The 26,270-nt window shown below is 35.6% G+C and overlaps 3 protein-coding genes across 3 annotated transcripts in view; 1 reads left to right on the forward strand and 2 right to left on the reverse strand.

Annotated features, from left to right (window-relative positions):
* Positions 1–26,270, reverse strand: part of LOC140160771 (uncharacterized) — a 125,719-nt gene that overhangs the window by 8,526 nt on the left and 90,923 nt on the right. Inside the window, 2 exon segments of the mRNA XM_072184068.1 lie at positions 956–1,096; positions 1,099–1,137. Coding sequence (XP_072040169.1) covers positions 956–1,096; positions 1,099–1,137 — 180 coding nt within the window.
* LOC140160414 (probable ATP-dependent DNA helicase RecS) lies at positions 9,386–12,472 on the forward strand. The gene is made up of 2 exons (XM_072183649.1): positions 9,386–9,975; positions 11,131–12,472. The coding sequence occupies exons 1-2, from the start codon at positions 9,485–9,487 to the stop codon at positions 12,470–12,472; spliced, it is 1,833 nt and encodes a 610-aa protein (XP_072039750.1). The 5' UTR covers positions 9,386–9,484.
* Positions 12,569–24,746, reverse strand: LOC140160416 (uncharacterized). The gene is made up of 4 exons (XM_072183650.1): positions 24,087–24,746; positions 21,304–22,398; positions 18,702–18,956; positions 12,569–17,287 (listed from the first exon to the last, which is right to left on the reverse strand). Exons 1-4 carry the CDS (start codon positions 24,744–24,746, stop codon positions 16,199–16,201), a joined length of 3,099 nt encoding a protein of 1,032 aa, XP_072039751.1. The 3' UTR covers positions 12,569–16,198.

A 26,270-nucleotide genomic window follows, 5' to 3' on the forward strand; every position in this document is an offset into this window, starting at 1 on the left:
TGTGCGCGCGCATCAGTATAATGTAAGCAACTTTAACATTATAATCTGAATCTTTGCAATGCGATTTGATTTATCTTTGTTATTTGCTATCAACGATTCAATAGTTGGCCTCTAATGATGACTTGATGATGCTATCTGTTTAATTATAACTTTGCCAAAGTTACAAGGCTCGGAACAATATCACAGTCACAAAAATATATAATGACTTACAAGCCATTAATGGAGCACTCTGTTATTCTTGCTAAAGGGTATGATATCTACAATACATTGACGTCAAGATAGCTATCAGTGCATCGACCTTCTTTAACAAAGAATTGTATCTGTTTACCTGAACAAACATAACACAATTTTGATACAATTTTAAAACCTGACTCTCATGTCACTGGAGTCCTTTAGAACTATATTTAGGAAATGAGCTTGTCTGATTTGGCCGATTTCAGATTTAATGATTATTAACCCTAAAATACGTGCTCGGGGTAGGTGCTTCGACAGCTTTCGACTGCTTTCTCGGTTACTGCATGTAATTATACACGAAATTAGGGTTAGGGTTAGGGTTAGGGTTAAGATTAGCTTACACGAGTAATTAGGCCTACATGAAGGATCGACCGCTTTCTCTCAATCTATAATCTGTATTCAACATGTCTATATTGCTCACAAACTTTCCTATACGTGTATCCCACCTAATTGGCAGTTCCCAACAAGTGGGTCTTGACCCCATTTGGGAGCTCTTTTTGGGGTCTAGCATGTCTAAGGAAAACTGAGATAATTAATCCGGGGTCCGACTTTCAATGAAAATTATTAACTGGTGTCCACATAATTTCACGGAGAAGCCTGTTGGGATCCTACTTATATTGCTCGTCTTATGAATGCTCTTTGGCACTCATCGTCATATGAGAAAAATGCGTTTAAGTTTGCCTCCAATTTATCTTTCGACTAATAAAGACTTTCGACTTACCTGTTGGGCATGGGCGATATGGACATGTTTCTCTATCTACTGTGTCTCCAAGACACGAAGCGCCACCGTTGACTGGAGTTGGATTATTGCACAATCGAAAGCGATATTGGACGCCCTCTCCACAGGACACAGTACAGTCTCCCATCTCGACCACGACGACCAAGCCCCATTTACAGCGGGACCTAATGAAGATAAACACACAAAAATTAAATAATTTTAGCGATAAAATGATGATAAACACACACAAATTAAATAATTTTAGGGATAAATGACAGCAGACAATAAGAAAACTATGAGTAAAATGACCCGGGGAGGGGGGGGGGTGAACTCAAGTTTGATATTGGTAGCGGTGTGCCGCTGAGACTTTGAAAGTGGACCCATAAATATACCAATATTTTCAAGAAATTTGGACCCATATATATACCAAAATTCAAAATTTTGCCTAGATTGAGGCAAAATTGGACTATTTTCGAGAATTTTTTTTATTTGAAAAAAAGACCCATTCATATACCAATATTGGCTTAGAAAAAGTGGTCATTGATATACCAAAAGGCCGAAAATGCTACCCATATTTGCAGCACGTCCCCGTATGGTCATTAGTACCATACCCCCTCCATCCGGTAAAATGAACATGACATCGACAACAGTACTATCAATCATGCCATCTTCATCATAATTTGTTTCCTAATCAATCATAACAGTACTGTCTGTCACCATCATCATCATAATTATCCACCTCCTCCTCCTCTTCATCCCCCTCCTCATCTTCCTCTCTTTCTATACATGACATAATTTGTTATTATTAATGAAATATTGCAGACTAGGGAACTGTATTCATCATGTCTATTGAAATATCCACGATAACAAATTACTTTTAAATTTATAACTTCATCAAGTTCTTTTCCAAATCCTTTGCACCCACAAGGAGTGTATCACATGTAATTGCACGAGATAAATTGAATTTAAAATGGATGAGGGCTTGTCTTTAAAACTGCTGGTGTATACTTTCTTGAGCAAGCAAATGACAAGGATTTATCAGCCTAGAATCGTGTCGAGGATTTCATATAATCATGTCAATAGACGTGTCTAGAATCACTAGAATCAAGGAACCTCGCCAACTAGCTCCAACTAAATCTTATCTTTTATAACGAAGAAGCTAGAAGAAATACGATGTGGATATACAACCGGCGCATATACACTGGGGTTTTATCTGAGAAAATCTAAAAATTGCAAATTCATGCAGAAAGGGATCGTATTTATCAGTCTTGCTTCATTTTATTTAGAGCAAACACTCTATAATAGTAATTCCGTATTATGTTTCCACTCTTTTAGGAGTGGGTTTCACTCTTTTGGAGAGTGAGTATTTTACTCTTCTACATTAAAAGAGTGTACATAAATGCACAATTATAGTGTTTCGTTGTGTACATTCGGAGAACTTTTGATAGACGATATCATGATAGCAGCACTTCCACTTGGAATATCGTCAGTCAATTATATACTCGTATTTTATATCATAATGAATATATCGGATCAATTTTGTCGTATATAATAATTTTGACAGAGATGGCCAATGATGTTTCGTCATGTTCTTTGAGAAGCAAAGATGTATTTTTGTCGACTCTTCGTGTCTTCCCAGCAAACACAAAACGTTTTAAAAACGTTTTAAACGGGCTGTATTTTGGGTTTTAATTTTGGTAAAAACGGTTTAAAAACATTTATTGTCGGGTTATCATAGCAACGTTTTTAAAACATTTTGTATGAAAAACGCACTACAACATTTTTATATTGTTGTCAAAATGTAATTTTTTGGAAATATTTGTTGCCAAATATTTCGTCAACGCACTTAAATAAGATTAGCCTATGTGAGAACATTTTGTAGGAAGTTTTCAAAAAAATTTTTCAATGTTATGAAAACGTTTTATACCCTTCACATACGTACCCTTTATAAAACCCGACATTTAACCGTTTTCTGGCAACCTTTTCTAACCTTTTGCGAATAATGTCGAAAACCGTTGTGTTTGCTGGGTTATCATGACAGTATTTTTCCATAGGTGAAGGAGGCTTAATTTGTCCATATGTCAAATTAATAATGGCTTTATAAAGTCAATTTTTCAGGTACATGTATACGTTATAATTTGCAGATACTTAAATTATTCATTGACCTTGGATAAGAAAATGATATGCGTCAAATGAAAACGTACAATTCACACCTAATTATAGAATTCATTATTTCAAATGTTAAGCAATTAGTCTTACAATAATTATGATAATGACCCCGGAGATAATGATGATAGGCTAACATCGTAAGCTTATAGACATTCTTTTACCACACGTACCACGGTACCAGAAAGCATTCTGTTGCACTATTTCATTTGCCTCGAACTTACAAATAACAGACTCTATAAATAATTTATATTATATCGTGCTAAGATAGAATGGGCATATAATTGGCTGTGACACCTGTTGTCTGTATATCCCACAACATGCTCATCTATAAGGACACATTTCTTTAACCCCAATACAGTTGCACATTCATTGAATGACCTTTGCAAATTTGGGTACACAAACTCATACCCTCCAACTTGGGGTCAAATTTTGCTGCATGATTGTTTAATTGAGGTTATTGAACTATGGCATTGGGATGAGATCATTGTGGTCCATTTATAGTGAGGAGAGTACTTTGAAGCAATTATTTATTACAGAGTCCAAGCACGGAAAATAATTGGGAACAATGTGAGATTGGTTATGGAAACATAAATACCTGAAGCACGAGCGTCAAGAAAATATTAGGTTTTGCAATATAAATGTCCAAAAGGTTGGTGTATTTCAACATAGATCAAATATTTCCAGATGAAAATTGAATAAAATTGAATAATAGTATTAAAAAAATACATAGTGTTCAAATGATTTTATAGACTATTATTATAATGCCAAATTAGATGTATCGCTCACAAAATCATGACATAAATATCGTTCTTTAAAAAACAACGTGCTATTGGAATTTTGTAATAATTGAGCAATAACGTTGATTTGCTTAAATAAAATGTATTCACTTTCAAAAACAAAAAACAAACAATAATAAACAAGTTAAACATTCTTCTAATCTAATAATAAACAAATTATATAAATTATTTTAGAATATACACAGAGTTAAAAAAAAAATAACGCCGCCAAAATGATCAAAAATAGCTGAGCAAAAGGCCTTATATCTCCAAGAGGAATTTTACGCTGTAGCCAACGGGTTCATTTCTATGAACACAATTCGGGCACCTGACCAATTTTCGAATTCGGAGGAAAAATCGGTAAGATGAGTGGAAACCGAATGTCTCTTTTCCATGTTCAAGATCCCCATTCAACAATAATAATATAGCTCTAAATTTGACCTTAAGATGTGGATTGCGAGTTTCAATAACCAAAACATTCCAGGGTCTTTCTATGAATGTATAAATATATTGCGGTATAGAACTGTGCCTTGATAGATGAGCATGATGAAGATCCTATTGGTCAGAGAGCTCAGAGATGCTCTAAATCTAACATACATGGTGATGACTCACCACATCAGGAGAAGAAGGGAAGAGGCACGCAGCTGTATGTCAAAAGCTCGTTGCTATTTGACGTGAGACTTGGTCTTATAAAATAAGTCTGATGTCGGTACATTTTACTTGGAAATTTTCTAGAAATTGTATGAATATATGGATTTAAATTATTTTGTACCTTATTTGTATAATCATGGAATGTTCATAAGCTCAGGGCTGATATGTGCTCAGGTGGGACACTTTGGGGGATTCTGATGCATATACTGACGCTAAGCTGTACAAATGTGTACTGGTAAACATTTTATTCAAAAGGGTATACAGAAATATATCACACATTGATCTGGCCCGACAAGTTACTCATTTCATCACATCACACATGTATCTTGTCTGTCCATCTAACTAACAGTAGCTGTAACCTTGCTATCAGATGATTCGTTGCCATGGTAATCGATGACTGCATTTGAAGAGTAATGTATCGTATTGGGAGGATCCAATACAATCGATGATTAATGTCATGATAGATGATGTATTTTTACTCATTTTATGTGGAGGGTGGGGGAGGTATTTAGATGGAAATTGGTGTTTAAGCTTAAGTAATTGAATTTTTTGACTTTTACAGATATTGTGTACACATTAACGTAGCCTATATTGACGATACAATTTCAGAATTTTAGGTAAATACGTAAAATAAGCAATTCCCCGCGTTTTTGCTACTTATGCATATATGAATTTCCGTTTAAATGTATAATCTTGCGCTAAAAAGAAAATAATCTACGGAAAAATTGTTTAAATATTGTACATTATACCATGAGCAACAGAGTATGTATGTTTTCAAACCTGATTATAATTATGAGTCATAAAACAAAAATTGCTTGCGCGCATGATTATTATATTAAAAAACTGATATATGTTTTGTGTTTTTTTCTCTTCATAAAGCTTTTCGTTTCCCTTTTGACGCTGCAGCGCGCTGTCGCAATTTTGTTTCGTTTAAAAGGAAATTATACATTAGTCAACCAATTAAAGATTCACGAATTCAACATTACATTATTATTTCAATTATTGTTGTGGGCAATAAAAATCCTTGCAATGATTCATATTAATATTTATCTATTTAGAATCTACCCTCATACGTTGCACCTGCGACGGTGACTATTTTCAAGCCAACTGCATGTACAGGTATATGTATATGTGATGGCTTCATGATCATGATGATGCATTACAAACATTGAGCAACGGATATACATTTATATTGAAATCAATACTTTCAAGATACCAACGTTTTACAAACTTTATTCTCCTTTTCTCAGTAGGCATTACGACATTGGTATTAATGCTCTGAGTTTTGAGATACTTACTAGGCTTGTTTGTACTCATTTTAATGCATTTGCCAAATAATGGTCATGAAAATTTACAATTCTAAAATGTTTGAATTTTTGAAAAACATCAATTTGTAAGCGCTCTTTATTCATATATAGTTCATTGCATTGAATTTACAACCGTATGACAAATACATTTTGCACAAGATTTGCAATTTAAAGAGAATTGGCCATTGCTCATTAAAATGAAGCTAGTATATGGACAATATAAGTATACTCTTTCATTTAATGACATAAAATTTGTAAAATATTGTAAGGAACACTTGAGGTTTTGACTTTTAAAACCTACATTTTGGTCACAAATTGTGCTATGGGATAGGTCGTTTTCAACAGATTTTCCACATTCGCCTTGCTATAAACATTGAATTGCGTTATCTGTTGACCTAATAAAAAATTTAAAAAAAAAAAAGTGTTTTTAGGGGGAAGTGTTATCTTTCGTTATAAAAATTTTAACAGCAACAAAACTCTGTGTTTCTTTTCTTGTCAAGTTTCCGAACTTGTCGTCTCTCTTTCCATGACACAAATCCACCTAATACAACATTAACAACACATTGACTACTCCACAACAAACCCCTAATCAAAAGAGACTTCCAAAATAAGCTGCACGTTTCAGCCCTCAATCAGCTGCAAAGCTTGCGGAAAAAAACGCGTATTGAAATGCCCGGTAGCACTTTCCTGTAGTTTTTTCCATCGAAATTATGCAGTGTAACCAATAGACACGACATAAATAACCCCTTCAATAAATTAAGCTTGGCTCAAAATCTCCGTATGAACCACCGAGTTAACCTTTCTCATGCCACGACGAACAACTTGTGAACGACCTTTGCTCCAGGCGGGAAAAAAGTGTACATGTGCATGGTAAATGTATCACAAAATGACTAAGCAAGTTAATTTAAAATCTGCGGCATTGTCACTTAAAAATTAATTGACGTTTACCATATCAAAGTTGCAACAATATAACTTAAAGTTCAAGCTTTGATGTCGCAGCCGTTTTTGTATGTGATTGCCAACACTTCATTCCAAGACTTCACACTGTTCTTACATTCAAATTGATAAATTTTTAAACATTTACGCATGCCACATACCCAAATACACCTTTACCCTCACGTCCTCACCCCATCATCATAATTTTTACTGGGAGGGGATATAGCGAAAACTTTCGTTTTGACCCATAATAATAAGTGTGACCAGTGTCTTCATTGCACAATTTCCTATAAGATCAATGTATTACTCTGCAGAAATAAACTGCATTATTAAGTAAAACAACCAAAACTGGAAAACTAAATAACCCTAAATTGTGTTCGTTGGTGTTCGTTGGTGTGGGTAACTTGACTAAAAAATTCTAAAAATTGTTCTCCATTCTCATGGATGTATACTTATTGACCCGTGTTATTTTAGCATCTAATCCAAGCAAAATGGTTACAAAATCCCCCAAGGTAAAAGTATAACACTTGTAGATCATAAACGGTTTACTGATCGAAAAGCCACCCACTAAATAATAAAATGCTTGATTATAACCTGCGCTGAAAACCGGCGATTGAATGAACGGGAAATTCCCTCAAGCTATTGTTGTTTTGAATTCAACGGGAAATTCCCTAAAGCTATTGTTGTTGTGTCCACGATAACACCTGCACCGAAATAGCCAACTGTTGATAGCCCTACTACAGGGCCTTATTTTCTTTTTTTACATACTATATACTCCGAGACATCATGCTATAAACTGAGAACTGCTAAAACCCAGTGATAGCTCACAACCCACTAACCGCTGTCCCCGAGAACATACTATATACTCCGAGACATCATGCTATAAACTGAGAACTGCTAAAAACCCAGTGATAGCTCACAACCCACTAACCGCTGTCCCCGAGAAATAAGGCCCTACGAAACTTGCCAAACTGATACCGACTTTTCGGTATTGGTGTAACATTACACCAGTTTGCATCAGCCAATGGTAGCAATGTAGCAAATGTGTTTGACAGGCGAGCTGACCCAGACAGCGACATGCGGTGATCATTACGTAATAGTGGCACTTCCCTCCTAATACCAATTAGCGATCCCAAACCACAGACACCCCTAGTGGGTTAATCTGTCATTGGTAATTAACTTGACACGCTGGTGTGTATTACTATCAGTGGATGTTTACGTTTTGAGCAAAATTGAATACTGGTAATTCTTTGATGAAAAATTGTATTGAATAATTCTTCTATTAGTAGCTCGATGGTTATATGTTCCTGTTTTTTAAAAAGGAAAAAAAAACAGTTCCAAAGTTCGATGTATAAAATATAAAATGAGATGACTGAAAAAACGTTTAATATAATTATTAAACCTGTTAAACTTATGTGATTAAACCGACTAGTTATATATAACAAGCATTCAAAGAAGCGAATGAAACGTATTATTTGTTTATTTATTTATTTATTTTATTCCAAAATCATTCCAGGTAGTTGTTGATGATGACGTACGTACTTTTGCACCCGCTTTTGCAGCAATTCAAAACGGGCATAGGCTACATTTTAATAAATGATAGGGCCTAAATAAATAATTAATTAAATAAATAAATAATGAATAAATCACACGCACTTTGATTGCTTTTACCATGTTTAGAAGAAGTTCCATGCACGGGCTCGTAGCGCGGCGCGGCAGTCGATATTTCTTCAGTTCTTTGAACTATTCAATCAGTTTTTTTGCAACTACTAGCTTTCCAATCGTCGAAATAAAAAATACGATTACATTCACGGACTACATTAATTATATATATCATCAAATTTCCCATGCACAAATATGAAATATATTTAATATTCGCATAATCATAGTGCATTCAAATAGAAATGAATGGCACGGCAATGAACATTTTCAATCAATCTTCTTTCTGCCATCAATTTAACCGTATGCGCATGACCGCGGACGTCGTTGAGTTCAACCCGGGAATTTTCAAATACGATACTAGACTTTCATCCTTTCTTTCATACCATCGAGATAAATACTATGCATAGGGCCGGGTGCGGTGGCAACAAAAATGAATAAAAAAATAAATAATCATAACTGATAAATAACATCAGCAGCAAAAACAACACAACAACAACAACAGCAACAACAAAATAATCATAATAATTGTAGGCATTATAATAAAATATATGACTCTTTTCCTTCCTTCGTTGAAAGAAAAAGAAGATTGGAAAAAGAACATTTATTAATAATATAGTTACCGGCAATTCCCTTTCCATAAATACAATAAAATGACTCTTTTTATTATATCAATCATTTATTATAATAGCTCGATGTATTTTTCAATTTCCATACAAATCCCCTAAGATCACGCTCATGATCATGGTGATGTTCAAGTAGTTTATTGACGGATTAAAATCGATCGTGTCTGAACTTCCATGGTATTCATAATTGTTACCGATATTGTTTTGTACTATCTCCATGACAGCGATCAATAAAAAGGGAGTAGCAAAATGCTCTCTTTACATTGCTTTCACACATTTTTGGTAACTTCAATTTTGAGTTCATTCTCATACGGTCGCTTGGATTTTAAATTGTCATAATATTTGTGTTGTTCACTAGAAGTAGGCCTACAACTTTTTTTCAAACGTATAGGCCTACATGTGTACGTCATGGCGAGATTTCAAATACAGGACGTTCAACGAAGCATCAACTTTGCTGCCAATAAACTTGGTTTTGAGGAAGTGAAAGACCAACAGAAATCGGCGTTGACGGCTTTCCTCGAAGGGCGCGATGTTTTCTGCAGTTTGCCAACCGGTTTTGGAAAGTCCATTACTTTCCAAGCATTCAATATCTGTTACGACTATTTGTTACGCGCTTGCAACGAGTACGTAGTTCCAACATTCAGCCTTGTGATTTTCCCAATCAAGTCCCTTATAGAAGACCAGATAGCTAGACTAAAGGAGAAGGGGGTAAAAGCTGTGTACCTTGATGGTAGCATCAATGCTGACGCCATTTTACAGGGTGAATATACGCTACTTTTTGCTGCACCTGAAGCTTTGGTTGGTGGAGATTGTCGTGGAAGAGACATCTTGTTGGACGAACGGATTCGCGAGCGGGTGCGTGGAATATTTATTGACGAGTGTCATGTTGTACCAAAATGGTAAGCAACTTAAAACTGAATTTTTATTTCATCCAAGGAAAACGAAAAAGCCCACTAGGAAAACGAACGAACGGTTTCCTTTTCTAACACATTTAAATATCACAATCAACTAAGAGAATAAAGATTAATTTAAACATTTCCTTTTTATTCCATTTGCAACATGAAGAACCGATTATAGTTAATTATTATTATTATTTTGTTTTTTCTTGATTGAAAACGAAAAAAGAAAAACGATTGGCCGGTTTAATATATAAAAAATTCACGGACCTTGGCTGCCCTTAACGAAATATGGATCGGCTATCAAACGGTTACGCTCACTTTTGATGTTTTATCAAATAGTAATTAAGATGATTTCTGATCGGTTTAATCAGAGAAGATCATTGTATCTTCTCTGGTTTAATATATATTGTCAAATGAAATTTTGACTCGTGTTTACCGTCTACGCCAGTTCATATATACAGCCCATGAAAAACAATACAGGTAACGGTTTGCTATAAATTCTTTTCTTTTTTCAAGCACACAATCATTCAAGGTTTAGTTGTCGTTCGGCCTTTATTCAAATGCATTGGCTCAACCAGAGAAGATGAGAAGAATCCTTTCAAATCAAATCTAATTTTGTCTGGTTCAACCATCGAGATAAAAAATATCTCCATTGTTCAACGAACATCCAAATAGCCTATTTCGTGTATCGATTACTGATCAATAATACACTCTCGGCCCTTTAACACAGAAAGCTGCACTTTCATACATAATTTACGTAACAAGTCAACAAGATTTGGGATGTTTTGCTCCCTAGTATTAGTACACGATTCATGATATGAAAGCGTTTAATGCGTCACGTAATTTATGAATTACTTGAAAGACTTCAGACCTTGACAAAAATACTCTTCAGTCGAGTCATGTGCATTATGTTTTTCGGTTTCTTGAAAGTGATCCTAACTTGAAAATAAATCACAACATTACATGCTTTACACCTCGTCTCATAAGAATTTTAATTGGTAGGGGAGCTTGAGATCCAATGTGCCGCATAAACAGAAAATATAGACATTTGAAATGTGGGGTCATTTTTGAGGGAAAATAAGTTTGCATAAAAAGTCAAATTATGCACAAATTCTAATTTTATAAATATGTCTCTTTCTTTTATGTCATACACAGGGGTTTTGCTGATAAAGACAGAAAAGCTTTCCGTCAACATTATGCCCAACTAGCTGACATCCGAGCCATGTTGTCGGCCAAGGTTCCACTGATGGCACTGACGGCAACTGCTACTGTAGAAACAAGGAAAGTTGTCATCAGCAACCTTGCCATGTATCACGTCTTCATTGTTGAAGAATCGCCAAACCGTGTCAACATCAAGTTAGTCAACGTTACTCTATCGCAGAAAGACTATGAGGGAACGTTTACCTGGTTGATAGAAGAACTGAAGTCAAAGCCAGATGAAGCTGAGCGAGTTATTATATACTGCCGTACACTTCAACAGTGCAGAGACCTGTATGGTTTATTTTTTTACGAACTCCAGTCAAAGAAAGGAGATAAGTTGCCGTTTGCAATGTTTCATAGCGAATCCACACATGAAGTACAGTTAGCAGTCATTGACTCTTTCACAAAGGAAGATGGTCATATCAGAGTCCTTTTTTCAACGGTTGCATTTGGGATGGGCGTTGATGTAAAAGGCGTCCATACGATCATCCATCTTGGGGTACCGAGTGACCCTGCTTCCTTTCTTCAAGAGAGTGGAAGGGCAGGCAGGGATGGTAAGCCTAGTGTATCTGTCCTACTCACTTATCCTGGCGTTTATGCTGACAGCAGAGATGTTGATCCATCTATGAAGGAGTACATAAAGAACAAGACAGTGTGTAGGAGGCAGATGATGTTGAAACACTTTGGACATGAGGATCATTCGATCGTCAACACGCATACATGTTGTGACATATGTGAACTGCACTGCAAGTGTGATGATGGAGTGTGCACCAACACTTCATTTGCTGCAGAAAAACAACTCAAGGAACTGGATCTAGCAGCTGAATTAGATATATCCAGCCTTCCACGACGCAGCATAAGCATGGATACGATGTGTGACCTGAACCAAAAATTGAGTCTTCTCAGACTTTCACAATTGTCGTTGACATGTCCTCACGCTTCCAATTTCTTGGCTGGTGTGGACATTGTGTCTGGTATACCATCAGAAACCATTGATAAAATTGTGTTGGAAGCCAACATTGTGTTCACATTTGAGCAGTTCAAAGAAAGGTATGCAATTTACTCTGACTATGTTGATGTTTGGAATATTCTCTCGGATACTGTAGGATGTTGCCCCATTCAAGCTGAAAGTGTCATAGATAATGTGCCTAATATGGAGGCAGAGGAAGAAACTGATGATATTGATGATAATGGATTTTTGTTTATATGTGATGAAGAACAGTATGGTGATGACATTCTCAACAACAGTGAATTTGCTACTGCTCACTCAACTGTCTCCTCTGAAGACGAGTATTAAAGATGTTGCATTAATACATGTAAGGCTAAAAAATGCTATGTTTCAAAGCACCAGCGTGTGTTAAGTTTTCTGAGCGCTGCCATTTCAGCTGAAACGGCAATTTCATGAAATTCCCAGAAATATTTTGAAGAAAATTCACTTCATTCATAGGTATAAAACAATTAATTTGTACTTCAATTGTGTAAATGAACCACAATGTCATTCTGTGTACTTTTGAACATTATTGCAAATGACATCTTAATTCAAAAATAAGTTTAAAAATCCAGAAACGCATTCCGCATCCGTTTTTGAAACTGCCATGGGCTTTGAGACATACATAGACCCTATAGCATCTTTTTTTAGCCTAATTGAAATTTCACATTAAAGATAAATTGTAACTTTGTGTAACTTATCAGAATCGGCTATAATTGTGAGCTCACGGTGATACAACATCATATAGGCCCTAAATGTCTTTTGATCAAGAACATGAATTGGTAGGTTAATAAGCAATCAATTTAGTTTGCCTCAAGTTTTGATTAAAATTTGAGTTGAAGTTGGTGGACATGACATTTGCCCCATTTATGTTCACAATAAAATTGATTAAACTTACTTATTGGAAAATGAAATGAGTTCTTCACAAAGGCTTCAATGATATCTTGTTTATAATTATATACATTTATTGTTGGTGTTAAAAAGAATAAAAGAGTATAGCAATAAAACATGACATGATAACAATATAATTATATACAATGTACAGTACTATCAGATCTTTAAACCATGTGTAAATTTATCTTCAATCATATACTATAGTACCGGTAGTTAAGCAATAAGCATGGTCAGAAGCAATAACTTCTTGAGTCTGATATCTAATTAAAAAGAGGCGTTCAATCATTCAATGAACATAACCCAGATTTTGAAAACTAAGATTTCAAACCTTCATAACACTTTATGTTACATACTTTTGGAACTTTTCTTAATAAGTGCACATATAAGTGTGACAAACCTACTATGTTTTACTGGCCCTAATTAGCATATCTGCATGCAAATTATACTGTTATGCAAATTACGCCTCATAATGAAAAGCAAAACATACGTTATTTTGGACCATGCAAAGACTTCGGCTAAGTTTCAGATTCAAATTATGTAATTTTATGACAAAAGTGATTTGAAGGTTTATTCATACAATATCTGGAACATTTTGGGTAATCAAAATTTAAATGTATTGAGCTATGTGTATATTTGGTAAAAACAAATAAAATACAACAGTTATGAAATGCTGTTTCCAAAAAACACATAAAAGTATATCCGATTTTGCAGCCATATTAGATTGATGATTGATGATTCATAAAAACATTCCTTTGTGTGGAAGATTTGCTCAATGCCACATATCCAAATTTATTAACAAAAAGTTTGGAGTAACATGATTTTGTATTGTTTACTTACCTCAGTTGTTTTAACATTTAAAAAAAAGTATGTTACAAATTTATAACAACTTTTGAGAATAACCTGACTTTTCAGAATAATGTACACAGTAAGTATACAGTACATGTACACTATGTTCTTTTTATAATTGACTATGCAAATTGTCTAGCTCCAGTGACACCTCATTAATTTTCTGGACATTTGGTTTGGATGCATTGAAATAGCGAATAGTATTTTTACATTGAAAATCAATATAACAGTAACAGCTTACAGTGCTAGTCCTATCAACAACAAAAAACCAAAATCATGAGGTGTCACTGGAGTTATCTATGAGCTTCTATGGAATTTCCATTTGTGTACAATGTTATTGTTTTTACTTGCTTAAAATTGTATACATAAATATAGCATATACATGTATTAATGTACTAACTACTAGTATAATCATCAGAGTAATATAATGTTATGCATGATGGTTTCAATTCCAAACAGGTGACAGTTTGTCAACTTCCATTGCAATTTTATCTCAAATAATGGACAAATACTGCTCAGCCTCTACAATTGACTATTTTATGTTCATGACATAATAACTAATATTTACATTCTACATTCATTTGGAATAACCTGTATCTTTTGTACTGGTTACATTGCATTATGGTGTGGAGTATGTGATCAATATTGATAGTTGTTGAACAATGCTTTTCCAAACGTTTCAAAATTGAATGTGTTACTATATGTATTAGGTTGAATTGTTTTAATTAAATGCGAAAGTGCCATTTCTTCCAAAAATATTGTGGGTACATGTATGCTTTTATCATGTTAGAGAGTGTACATTAAGCTGATTGAATTGTCATTTGTGCTGTCAAAGGCCACAAATAGTGCAATTCAGCCCGAATCAAAATTTTATTATATAAAGTTGCGTTATTGTATAGGCCTATAACAGTTTCCCTTCCACACATTTATATGATTTATCCAAATGGATGCTTTACACCAATATTCAAGACGAGTGAAAGATTCACTTGAAGCTATTTTCTCTTACGTATTGTTTTCAAAATTTGGTAACATACATTGTATTGCCTTCATTTTAGGACCTCAATATAACATATTTTGATGATGAATTTGAATGGTTGTACAATGTCAATGATCGCTGCCGGTATACATAACTAACGTCATGTGAGTGCAAGAAAGTCTACATGTATGTGCAATAGCTGCCTTTTGCCATTTAAAAATAGTACTGTTAAGTTGTCAACTCTGTGGAGGTAGTGGGACTTGACATGCTCCGATCCAAGGATCAACTTTGATCATGTAATGAACAATCTCAAATTCAATGCTGCAATTAATAGTTTTGTCAAGTTTTTGGATTCCTCTGCATGCAAATGTTATTTCAAAATCTAACACAAGGCAGCCATTGCACATACTTGCACAACAATATATTATGTAACTTGTGTCAAAAGAAGATTTGATCTACATGTATTATACGGTACATTTGTATTTAATATGTGTCATAACATTCAACCATTATAATTGTATTGATTAAATTTTACCAAATTTGTTAACATTTCTATGGTTTCAATAAAAATCATGCACATCCATACATACAATGTTCAACTTCTTATTCATTTGAAGACAGCTACTGTTGGGTGTTAACTTAAACACTGATCAAACATATTGACTGCATAAAATGTACTTTAAACTGCCAACTGCAAATAAAGCCAAAAACCTGAATTTAACTTAAGGGGGCTGTTTAGCTAAGAAGGCATTTTTGGCTATTTTGGACTTTTTGGATAAACAATCATCACTGGTGTTGGTGTATACCTATTCTCAACTCAAAAATCTATTTTTTTTCGTTGCCGCAACCACCGTTGCCATGGTAACGGTGGCCATATTGGATTTTTATAGACTTATTTATTCAAGTTTTTCAGAAAAATTAAAACATCAACGAGTCTGAAACCACCAATATTTAACTATTTGCAACATAATAAAGTGAAGTATACAGAGCCCTTTTTCACAAAATTTGCTCCGTTTTTGTTTTTGAGACGTTTTAAGATTGTGTTTATTCGAAAATTTCTAAGGTTTTCAATTTTTGGGAAAAAATCACCATATTTCAAATTTGGAGAGGTTTTGTTAAAAAAGGGCTCTGTACAAGTTTCTCTAGATCTACTTTTAATACACCTTTCTGACAAGTTTCAAGTCATTTGGATTAAAATCAAGCATTTTGGGCTTTCGCTTACATTCAAGTTAATACAGTGAACTTGTGTTCAAATTTTGATCATATGTATGTCGACCAAGTCATGTAAGAGTACTAATTCCATGATCCGTCATGCACATTTAGGCACTACTCCAGATGCCTTTCCTTGCTTCGTACTTGAAGGATTGACGAATCCACTTGTTAAGGGCAGCATGGTCAATGGCAGCCATGAAGTTATTCTTCATTCCTGGAAATGACTTGTGGAAGCGATTTCCTTGCTGTTCAAATATATGTTCTTCATGCATGCGTTTGGAGAGCAGTTGCACGTCATCTTTGAAGTCTGCAGATGTGTGACCACGGCTTCTTGGCTTTACTTTGTTGGCCTTATCAAATGCATGTAATGCATCAGTTACTTTTCTTGATGACTGACTGATCCTGTCAGTGGCTGCAGTGGTGACTTTCCCATGCAGACCTCTGAAATTGTCTTTGTACTCCCTGTTGTAGTGTTCATTGAACCTGTCAGGTTCAATGTTGGTACCAGTCTTGTTGTGAGTGTTCACAAATCTGTTCCATTTCAGATTGTACGCTTGTCTTGGAGAGAGCAAAGCATTCACCTGTGACAGCATTCTTAAGGTGTGATAACTGTAATTGTGTTTTCCTGACAACTTGAAGAATATCATTAAGTACCTAGATATAATCATGAGTCGCTCTCCATCTCCCATTTGTCTTGCATCTGTGAAATTTAAAGATAGAAGACACAGGCAGAGCATGTAGCAGCTGTAATTGTATATGCCATCTTCTTTGCTTGGATTTTCATCTCCTTCTGGTGCTCCGGGGCCATGAAACTCTTCCATGTGCTTGCGAAGACCAGGCATAGTTGCATATTTTTTGCTGCATTTGGGGCACAACAAGGATACGTCACTAGCTGTATTGTCAGGAATGGCAAACTGATCAAGCAATGCCCCAAGTTTGTCTTCGATGAACTGTTTTGGTTCCTGTCCATCATAGGCGTTCTTTGTAGGCACACCTGACACATCTTCAAGTCCAAAGAACTCAAGTGCAGCAGCTATAATCAATGCATGTGTGTATTTCTTCAGGAATTCTTCAGCAGCGTTGACATCAGCTATAGGGTTATCCTTGACATTCTTGGCCATGAGGAGAGTCTTGGCATGAGTAAGTGTACCCGGTTCTCCAACAGAACGCTTGTCAAATCCCTGTTTCCAAATTCCCTGTCAATAAAATGAATTGGGATATTAGTACAACTGCAGCAATTACATGAACATTTATAAAGACTATACTTAACTTGGTGTTATTATTTCGGGTAATTTTGTGCCCAGGTACCCGGCGAATTTTTCGGGCGGGTAACCGGATATTCAAATTGCAAAAAAAATATCCTTTTTTTTTTTCAAAGTTTTTTTTCGGTTTTGTAGTGTCTCTGGACCTAGACCTACCTAAATGCTAGGATCATTCATGGTTGACCTAAAAAAAAAAAATGATTTTGCACATTGTTTTGTGTTTTAATATGAAAATTGATACATAGTTTTCATACTTTATTAATGATAGTCAAATCCAAAAAAAAAGAATTAAAAAAAAAAAATCCGCCCACCCGCACATCCTCTTTCAAAGCTGTGGAGGACAAACAAACAATTACTTTTTTTGGGCATTACTGTAGAGTATGACATGAAAACTATGTATCAATTTTCATATTAAAACACAAAACAATGTGCAAAATTTTTTTTTTTTTAGGTCAACCATGAATGATCCTAGCATTTAGGTCTAGGTCCAGAGACACTACAAAATCGAAAAAAAACCCTTTTTTATTATTATTTTTTTAAATTTCGGGTACCCAGGCAGGGAATTTCCTGCCCGGGTAATAGGATTATCGGGCGGGACTCACTCACACCCTTAGTTGTGATCCAGGATAAAGTCGACAATCATTGCAAAGAATGTGATACAGTACTTGTGTCCTGATAGTATAAAAATGCTTTGCCAAAAAAGTTTTTTTTGGTTCAAAAAACAAAAGTAAACTTTTTATATTACCGTAGTTAGTTTTGGAGATTTATGTAATTTATTTTCCACTGACTTACCCGGGTGAAATATCAATAAAATAATTAAATGTCCAAAGCTAATGTTAAATGGCGCCTCTGCATAATGATCCTTCAGTACAAAATTGAAACCAAAATGAAAATGAAAACAGTGGACCTTTTTAAATTGCCATGGAGTGTGGTGCACCTCCCCAGATGCTCCAGCTTGTAGCATATTTTTTCACCTTGTGGTACGTACATTATGTGATTTATGTCCTTTAAAAAAGGAGACATGAAAAGAAAACCCTGTTCTACGGGCCTGACCAACACAGATTTTACAATTGGGAAACAATTTTTCCCATATACAAATGAATGCCAACCCAAATTTTGACAATTTTCTTTGGTACATGTATTTCCCCAAATTCCAAAATATTTACAGATTTTGGTGCTTTTTAGAATTATTTTCAACCAAAAACAAACAAACAAAAAAATGCCAAAAAACGAACCAATAAACAACCAGACCACCCATGGAACAGTTTTTGTCGGCTTTCAGCACCTTTTGAGAAATTTTAGTGTTCACCCCCTCCAGTCAAGTGGCAAATTAAACAGTTAAACTTACATCATAGGAATTGGCTTGAAGATGAAAGTCAGCAATTACTGGGATGAGATCATCCAACGCATCACCTGGTTTGTTAGCATCACGGACATTCTCCTGTGCTGCACTTCCTCTCATAGCGGTAAGTAAGTCTCCTGCATCGATGATCTTACAGCGGTCTGGAGTACCATGACCTGGAACACGGGTGTGTTTATTCTTCATGATTTCTTTCATTCCTTCTTTTGTGTTTTCGTTGTAGGGCAAGACACCAAGACCAACCTAATTTATAAGATAATGCAAACAATAATAAGAATTCATAAAAAAGTATACCATAGTCCAACTGCCAAGTGTATGGTTTTCAAAGGTTGGGCACTTTTTGCCATTAAGGCTTGAAACTTAAAAATCTCCTGTTTATCTGTAGACATTGAAATACCAAAATTGCTCCAAAGTGTTTAAAGGTCATGGGTCTAAGTTTTAAAATGATTCATTTTTGTTTAAACTCTAATCATTGCATATAGGTAAAAAACACAAAATTTGGAGAACCACCCTGGGAGAACCACTTGACCTATAAAGTGCTAGGATCACTCACAGCTAATAAAGAAAAAAATATTTACTAAGAAATGAAACTTTGTTATCCTAAAAAGGCAAACATGTGTTTTCTTTTCAATCATTGTGCTTTAAGTTTGTATGTTTTTTAATGATTGCAATAAAGATTGAAATGATCAAATAAATATGTTTACCTCTTCATCTATTATAAATGCATTGGATTTCCATGCCTTTATAAATGTTATAGATAAAGAGGTAAACACAAATTAAAAGGTTTGCATAAAGATAATAAACTGAAATTTAATTTTTCAGGCAGGAAGTACATGTAATCATGAATGATACAGCAAAAAAATATTGTTGTGTTGCCCTGAAGTGGGAAAATGGGAAAGTTGGGTCGGACGGTCGGATTCTTTTTTTCGTTTTTTTCATCAAACCTTCAGTTTGTAAAAATCCCCTCAAATATTAAATAATGCTTCTTCAATGGTGGGGGGGCATTTGTCAATTTTGACTTCTGGATACCTGTTAGACATCAATTAAAGAGTAGTCTTTAAATAAAATATTAAATAAAGTGAAAAATATTGATTTTTTGAATAAATCTGTAAAATGTAAAATTCATCATTCACAAAAAAAACCCAAAAAAACAACAGACCCTGATTTTTCAGGATTTATGGTCGGACAGTTCAGGGCAACAGAACTAATTTTTTTTGGCCTAAGTAATAGAAGCTCAAAGTAGGTTCAGGTTTGTTTGTTTTTTAATATATTTTACTGATATCAAATCCGATACCAATATCGAAAATATCAAGCCGATACAATATCGGATCTGATTATCGGTTGAGCCCTCGATGACAAAAACTTCACAGGATTTCCCTTGCTTCTTGACTAGCATTAATTAGTAATAAGTATGATGCTGCTTTTTTTTTGGCGGGTGTAATTAAAATACGGTACCCAAAGTAAATATCAACAAAATAATTTCATAGTTTACAATTATTTGTGTCACATTGTAATCCATATCAAATCATTAAGTTTTTAAGAGTTGAAAATAGAAACAATATTAAAATGTGTACTACTCTCTCTCTCTCTGGCACAGGTGGTGGCCGCATTGCATTCTCTAAATTCAGTAAATTTTCATCGTCAACCGTGTAATTGAATGGGATTATTTTGAAATTTTAAAACGCTTGAAATATCACAAACAAATAGGCCCATGTTGATAAATAATATAAATACAAGCTAAAACCGTTGGGGTTCGATAATGAACCCCTCAAAACTAACCGACTATATTGGAAAATGCCATACGGCCGGCCGGGTTCACAAGTTGCCGGCTCAATCATGTCTGGCACTCATTTTTTTATAAATCTGTGTGCATCTCTGGTAAACCATGCAAAGTCTATGGCATGTACCATTATTTCAAAATATGTGTGATCCAATTAACAAGGAATTACAAATATGGAACCACTTTGCTAGTGAATTCTGTAAAATGTTTGACAACTTACTTTGGAACTTTTTTTGTGTTTTTTTAAAGTGTAGGGGGCCTATTTTTATGTATTTATTTTAAATTATATTAGGCAACAAAAAAAGAAAACCATGTTCTATGGGTCCGACTGACCCAGATTTTGGGTCCGACTGACCCAGATTTTGAACAAATTAGGTAAAAAAAATTTCTGTACAAATTTATGCCGACTCAAATTTCGGATATTGCAGGAACAATTTTTTTTTTGTATTTTCTCAGACTGCAAATTATTTACAGATTTACAGATTAAAATAAAACAGGGTTTCTTTTTTTTCATCGCCTTATTATTTTTTTTTGCCCCCTAAAAAAAAAAAAAAAAAAGTTAGGGTCTGGCCTGCTTAGAGAAGGTCGGGTTACGCCAATCAACATTTTTTAGGCCTTAAACACTGCTCAGGCAAATATTCACAGCAATACAATGGAATTAATTTTTGCTTTTGAAGGGGCATTTTGTGATACACAGCCTCATCCCCCAGTTTTGGAAAAAAAAGTTTGACATTTTTATACCATCTGAAACCTCAAGCTAGAATCATGTTTGTGTGCACCAGAAAGAATTACATTAATTACGGTACTTACTGTTTCACTCTTCTTTCCTGCTTCAGCCATATGCTCATGTGGTATGAGATCGGGTAGGTGATCCTTGAACCAAGCAAAGGATGTAATGTGCTCCGATATTATCCTTCCAATCAAAACAATCCAACTGGATCGAAGGGCAGCGTTGGTTAATACATTGGGCAGGACTAGGTTGGGCTGAAATTCATCAGGTGGACATATAGGCTTGTCATCAGGCAGATGGAAAGCATTCACTCTGTTCTTCACAGCTAGGTGGTTGAAATGGTGCAAGTCAGTATTTTGATGCGACACCGTCATCTGTCGGACATGAATTTTCATGTCCACATTGTCACCCACAAGTTGGTAACCTGGATGGCGCGACTTGTTATGGTTTTCCAGGTCTTTCTTCAGTCCGTCTAGGATATGTTCGAGAAGTAGAAGATCTTCTACTTCTCCCTCCACCATTTCAGCTTCCACATTTTTGATCTGGGACATGATTTGTCTTTCCTTTTTTAAGTCTTGGACCATTTCTGATTGCCAATTCCTTACAGGCAGATCATAATCAATGCACAGTTCATCTAACTTATTGTCTGTGCTCCTATAGCTGTTGCAGACTCCAATTGATTGAAGCCTGCGGAATGTCTTCTCTCCTGCACCACCTTGCCGAAGTGCTAATGAAATCATGGTCTGGTGTGAATTCATGAAATTGTTTCTTGTTTTCAGAATTACTCCAGCTGCAGTCATTAGACCATTCTGTATTTTATCTGCATCTTTCACCTTGTTCTTTGGTAAATGTGCTGGTGTTCCAGCAGCCTCCAGACATGTCAAGAACGTAGGTGTGCGTTTGTTCAATTCGTCTGCTTGTGCTGCAGTTGACCACGATGTCAGCTTCTCTCCCGTTGCATCCCGGAATAGAGATGGCCCACTGCAAATTGATGCACATTCTCTTTTGATGTCACTTGCTACCATGGCCACTGCTTGAGAATGCACACCAGGCAGCGACAACATGTATTTGGTTGCTGATTCTTTCCCACCAAAACACAAACGTTCCAGGACATTGACCCAGTCGTCATCAACAGGAAACTCCTGGTAGTTAGACTGGCCATATTTCAATTTGATCTGAAAAGATGTACAAAATATAATTTTAATTCAATGTATTTAAAAATAAAACAGATGCATTAATTTTGAACAACCTGTGTCGGCTTTCCTGGGACAGATTTAGCGCAGTTCTGACCAATGCCTGGTTGTTTGTTTACCTCACCGTGCATCCTCATGGAGAGCTAGAGGAGCGTTTCAACACTTAATGATCTCACGATCTGTGATGATCTAGCATAGTTCATATCATGATTGTTTTGTATGTGACCAAATCATGATGATCATGCATGATGGCATGGTCTATTGCATGATTGTTTTGCATTTCGGCTTTTTAGTACGGCTGAAATGTGCCGTTTTGATTATTATCACATATCTACACATCAACTGCATGCTTAAAGCGTAGATTAATAACCTGTCTACTACCAAATAAGTTACAAATGCGAAGGATGCACTATTTTTCAAATTATATTAACCACTGACAGATATCACAATCCAATTAATATCACGACCGTAATCACAGAATCCTCATGTTTTTATTTGGGCTCGATTAACTCAAGGTTGACATTCTTTACGTGTTATCTAAATTCATACTTTATTTAAATTATTTTACGAAGAAATATGGTATTTAATTTGGTTTGTTCATTTCAATGTGTTTGATACAATCAAACCACTTAACATAACAATTTTCGTGTCTAAACCTGCAGTCTGTTGACTTCAAATGGGCATTTTTGAGAAAGCAGTTAAAAAGATTATGGAAACACCATCAAAACGTAGGGTTGACATCCTAGATGGTTGCGCTGAAAAACGGGACTGAAAATCTAATATTTTTGCGTCACGAAATTATTCGCGATTTGAAAGAACCAGCATTTTTGCATGACACGCAATTGAAATGAAAAAAAAAGAAATATTTGCGAGCATGAGATTCGTGAAATTTTCACAAGATGATACGAACATGCTTTGCAATTAATTTATTTGGCTGTTTTTCCCTAATTTTGTTTTGTTAGTTATAAAAAATATTCTATGTGATGAAGAAGGGGGCTGTTGGTTTATAATGTGAAGGCCAAAATAGGATTCGGATCAGGTCAGGACTCATGTCTTTTTTTTTAAATTATGATTTTGAAATGGAGTCTTGATCTCATTAATTGGTTCGAATTGTATGTTTTTTATGCTTCCCCTCCCCCACCAACTCCACGACTAAGTGCAGACAAATGAAAAAAAAACTGAAAGGGGCTCCCGACAAAAAATAAGAGAAAGGTGCATCTTAGAGAATAAAAATCAGGAAGGCAAAGGAAACGAAAAGGGGCAAGGAAGGAGCCCGTTTTTCGCCCTGAAATTCATCCAGATTATGGCCTATATATATGGTAAAATACAAACATTTTCCGCGCTATGCGGGCACATTGTCCCATGAATGAGGCCTTTATGGGAGCTCAGAGACTTTGCATGTAGTCTATCCATATTACAGGCCTAGGCCTAAAATGATGCGACCGGGATTTTTTTTTTTTGCCCCTGATTTTTTTATTTTGCTCCCTGACGAAGAAAGTTGGCTAATGTAATTAAACCTAGTGATAAATGGACGATACTGATTTTTAACATGTTCTCGATCGTCTGGACTATACCTTTTATCACTCAGCATTTTTCAGGATTCAACTTCATGAAAATAAATATTTGGTCTCGTCGTTTAGAAATTTTTATAAAGTTCTTAAAACACTCACCTTTGCTTGAACATACGGCTCACGTGTCGTTGAGCTTGCACTCGAAGTACTCTGATTTGTGATGTCAGTGAGGGGAACTGCAACTGGTTCATCTTGATCTCCCACATCTTCACGTGTACTTGGCCTAGAGGCTCCAGTTGATGCTGTAGGGGTACGTGCTTGGTTTAAAGGTGAAAATGACAATGATGTCCTTTTCGTGGGTCTGGAAGATGGCGACGGTGTCCCCTTAGAAAGTCGTTTCGCTCTCCTGCCTGCAAACTCGGGCGGTTTTGTTGGAGTCTGCAACTTCGCATTGCGAGTCCGTTGAGTGGCATGAAATGTTTTGACAAAGTCCTCTTTGTCCGACGAAGATTTGAAAATTTTGTCAGCTCTTCTTTGACATTTATCACAAATGTCACGAGATGTCGTTGCAGCTAGTATATTATCCACGTCAAGGGCTTTATTCAAAGTATTCTGTAGAGCAGCATACTTCTCCAGAGACTGATTACTCTGATGTATGTTCCTGGATGGTGCAATAACTTTGTAATGTGTACGTTGTACCGCTATATTGCAAATACAACACAAGCGCTGAGAGTTGGGCAAAGATGTAGCCTGAGAGAGTCGGCCAGTTTTTGGTCTAGCTCCCGCATTAAGCGATGCTCCTTCCAGAGCGAACGCCATGCTATCTCTGACCAATTTTGTGTGATTTCTTACATTATTTATGTAAAAACCTCAATAGTTGTTTGCAGACAATAATTGAAAAATATGAAGATCAAAGACTTTTTGGGCGGCCGGCGGCAGATTACAATGATAATTGGTGTGACTTCTTATCACATATTAAAAGTATTTGCGCTACATATTATACTACATGCGCAACAATGGGTTTCCGGAATTCTGGGACAAGCTTTTAGGCTAATACCCAAGACAAACATATTTTTTACCTAGAATGTCCATTTACTAGGGCCTATTTCTTAAATCTCCTAGCCAGTACGGCGGCAGATTTTAAATTATTCTAAATAAAAGACAACAGTCTGCACAGAAGACAACATGGGCTAGCTTTTTTGTTTAAACTCGCGTGACTCTGGTAGGCCCTATATTTTGCACCAACCAAGTATTATTTTTTAATGTAAAGTCTTGATAAAAATTGCATTCATGGAATCAACAATTCACCCACCACGAAAATTATAAAATTATGGGCACTGTTCAGAAAAACAATAACGCATTATGATTATGAATTATTAATATGATAAAAATTCCACGATATACTTATAGGCCTACGCCTGTAATTTTAATATTTATAGAATGTAGGGCCTACTTCTTTCTTCCTTCAACAGCATTTAACGAGTTTGATATAGGGCCTAAGCGAATTGAATAATGAGTCTCTAGTCTAATCATTGCTATTTACTACTTGAAAGCGATACAACGATTCAGTGGTAAATATTATGAAAAGAAATCATGATTATTTCAATTTAACCTTGTCCTAGATGTCCAGGTCATATTTTGGTATACCCCAGCAGCTACTCGCGACCGCAAATCCATTGTTGACAGATACCAACAGGTGGTCCTATCACTTTACTTGTGGGCGGGTCCAAGCATATTGCCGTTCCAAATATGGAGTGGTTACATCATGGTTTCATGTTACTTTGCAGTGACTTCGTTCAAGGCACGGTGGGGGGTTATAGTCAAGTTTCGTAGGGCCTTATTTCTCGGGGACAGCGGTTAGTGGGTTAAGCAGTTCTCGGGGTATAGCGTGTCTCTGAGTATAGCATGTAAAAAAAAATTAAAAAAATAAGGCCCTGTAGTTCTCGGGGACAGCGGTTAGTGGGTTAAGCAGTTCTCGGGGTATAGCGTGTCTCTGAGTATAGCATGTAAAAAAAATTAAAAAAATAAGGCCCTGTAGTAGGGCTAACTGTTGAAGGATTAAAAAAATTACTGTAACAGTAATAAGTGGATTTCAAATTGGATAAAGGCTAATAAATGAAGCCTTTCTAACTAGCACGTAGCTGTCAGACCGGGCTGTCGCATTGAACACGACGTGAAGGTTTGATTAACGCATTTAGCGCCAACATGATGCCGTAGAAAAAAAGGCCCACGTCAAAGTGATCTTACTGAATAGACCATGAATAAGTACATTATACAAGAACACTGTTGTTGGAACCTGGATACTTTAGAAAACCAATATATCTGTTACACCATTCTACGGAA

This window comes from Amphiura filiformis, chromosome 9, assembly GCF_039555335.1.
Source record: "Amphiura filiformis chromosome 9, Afil_fr2py, whole genome shotgun sequence".
Lineage (NCBI taxonomy): Eukaryota > Metazoa > Echinodermata > Ophiuroidea > Amphilepidida > Amphiuridae > Amphiura > Amphiura filiformis.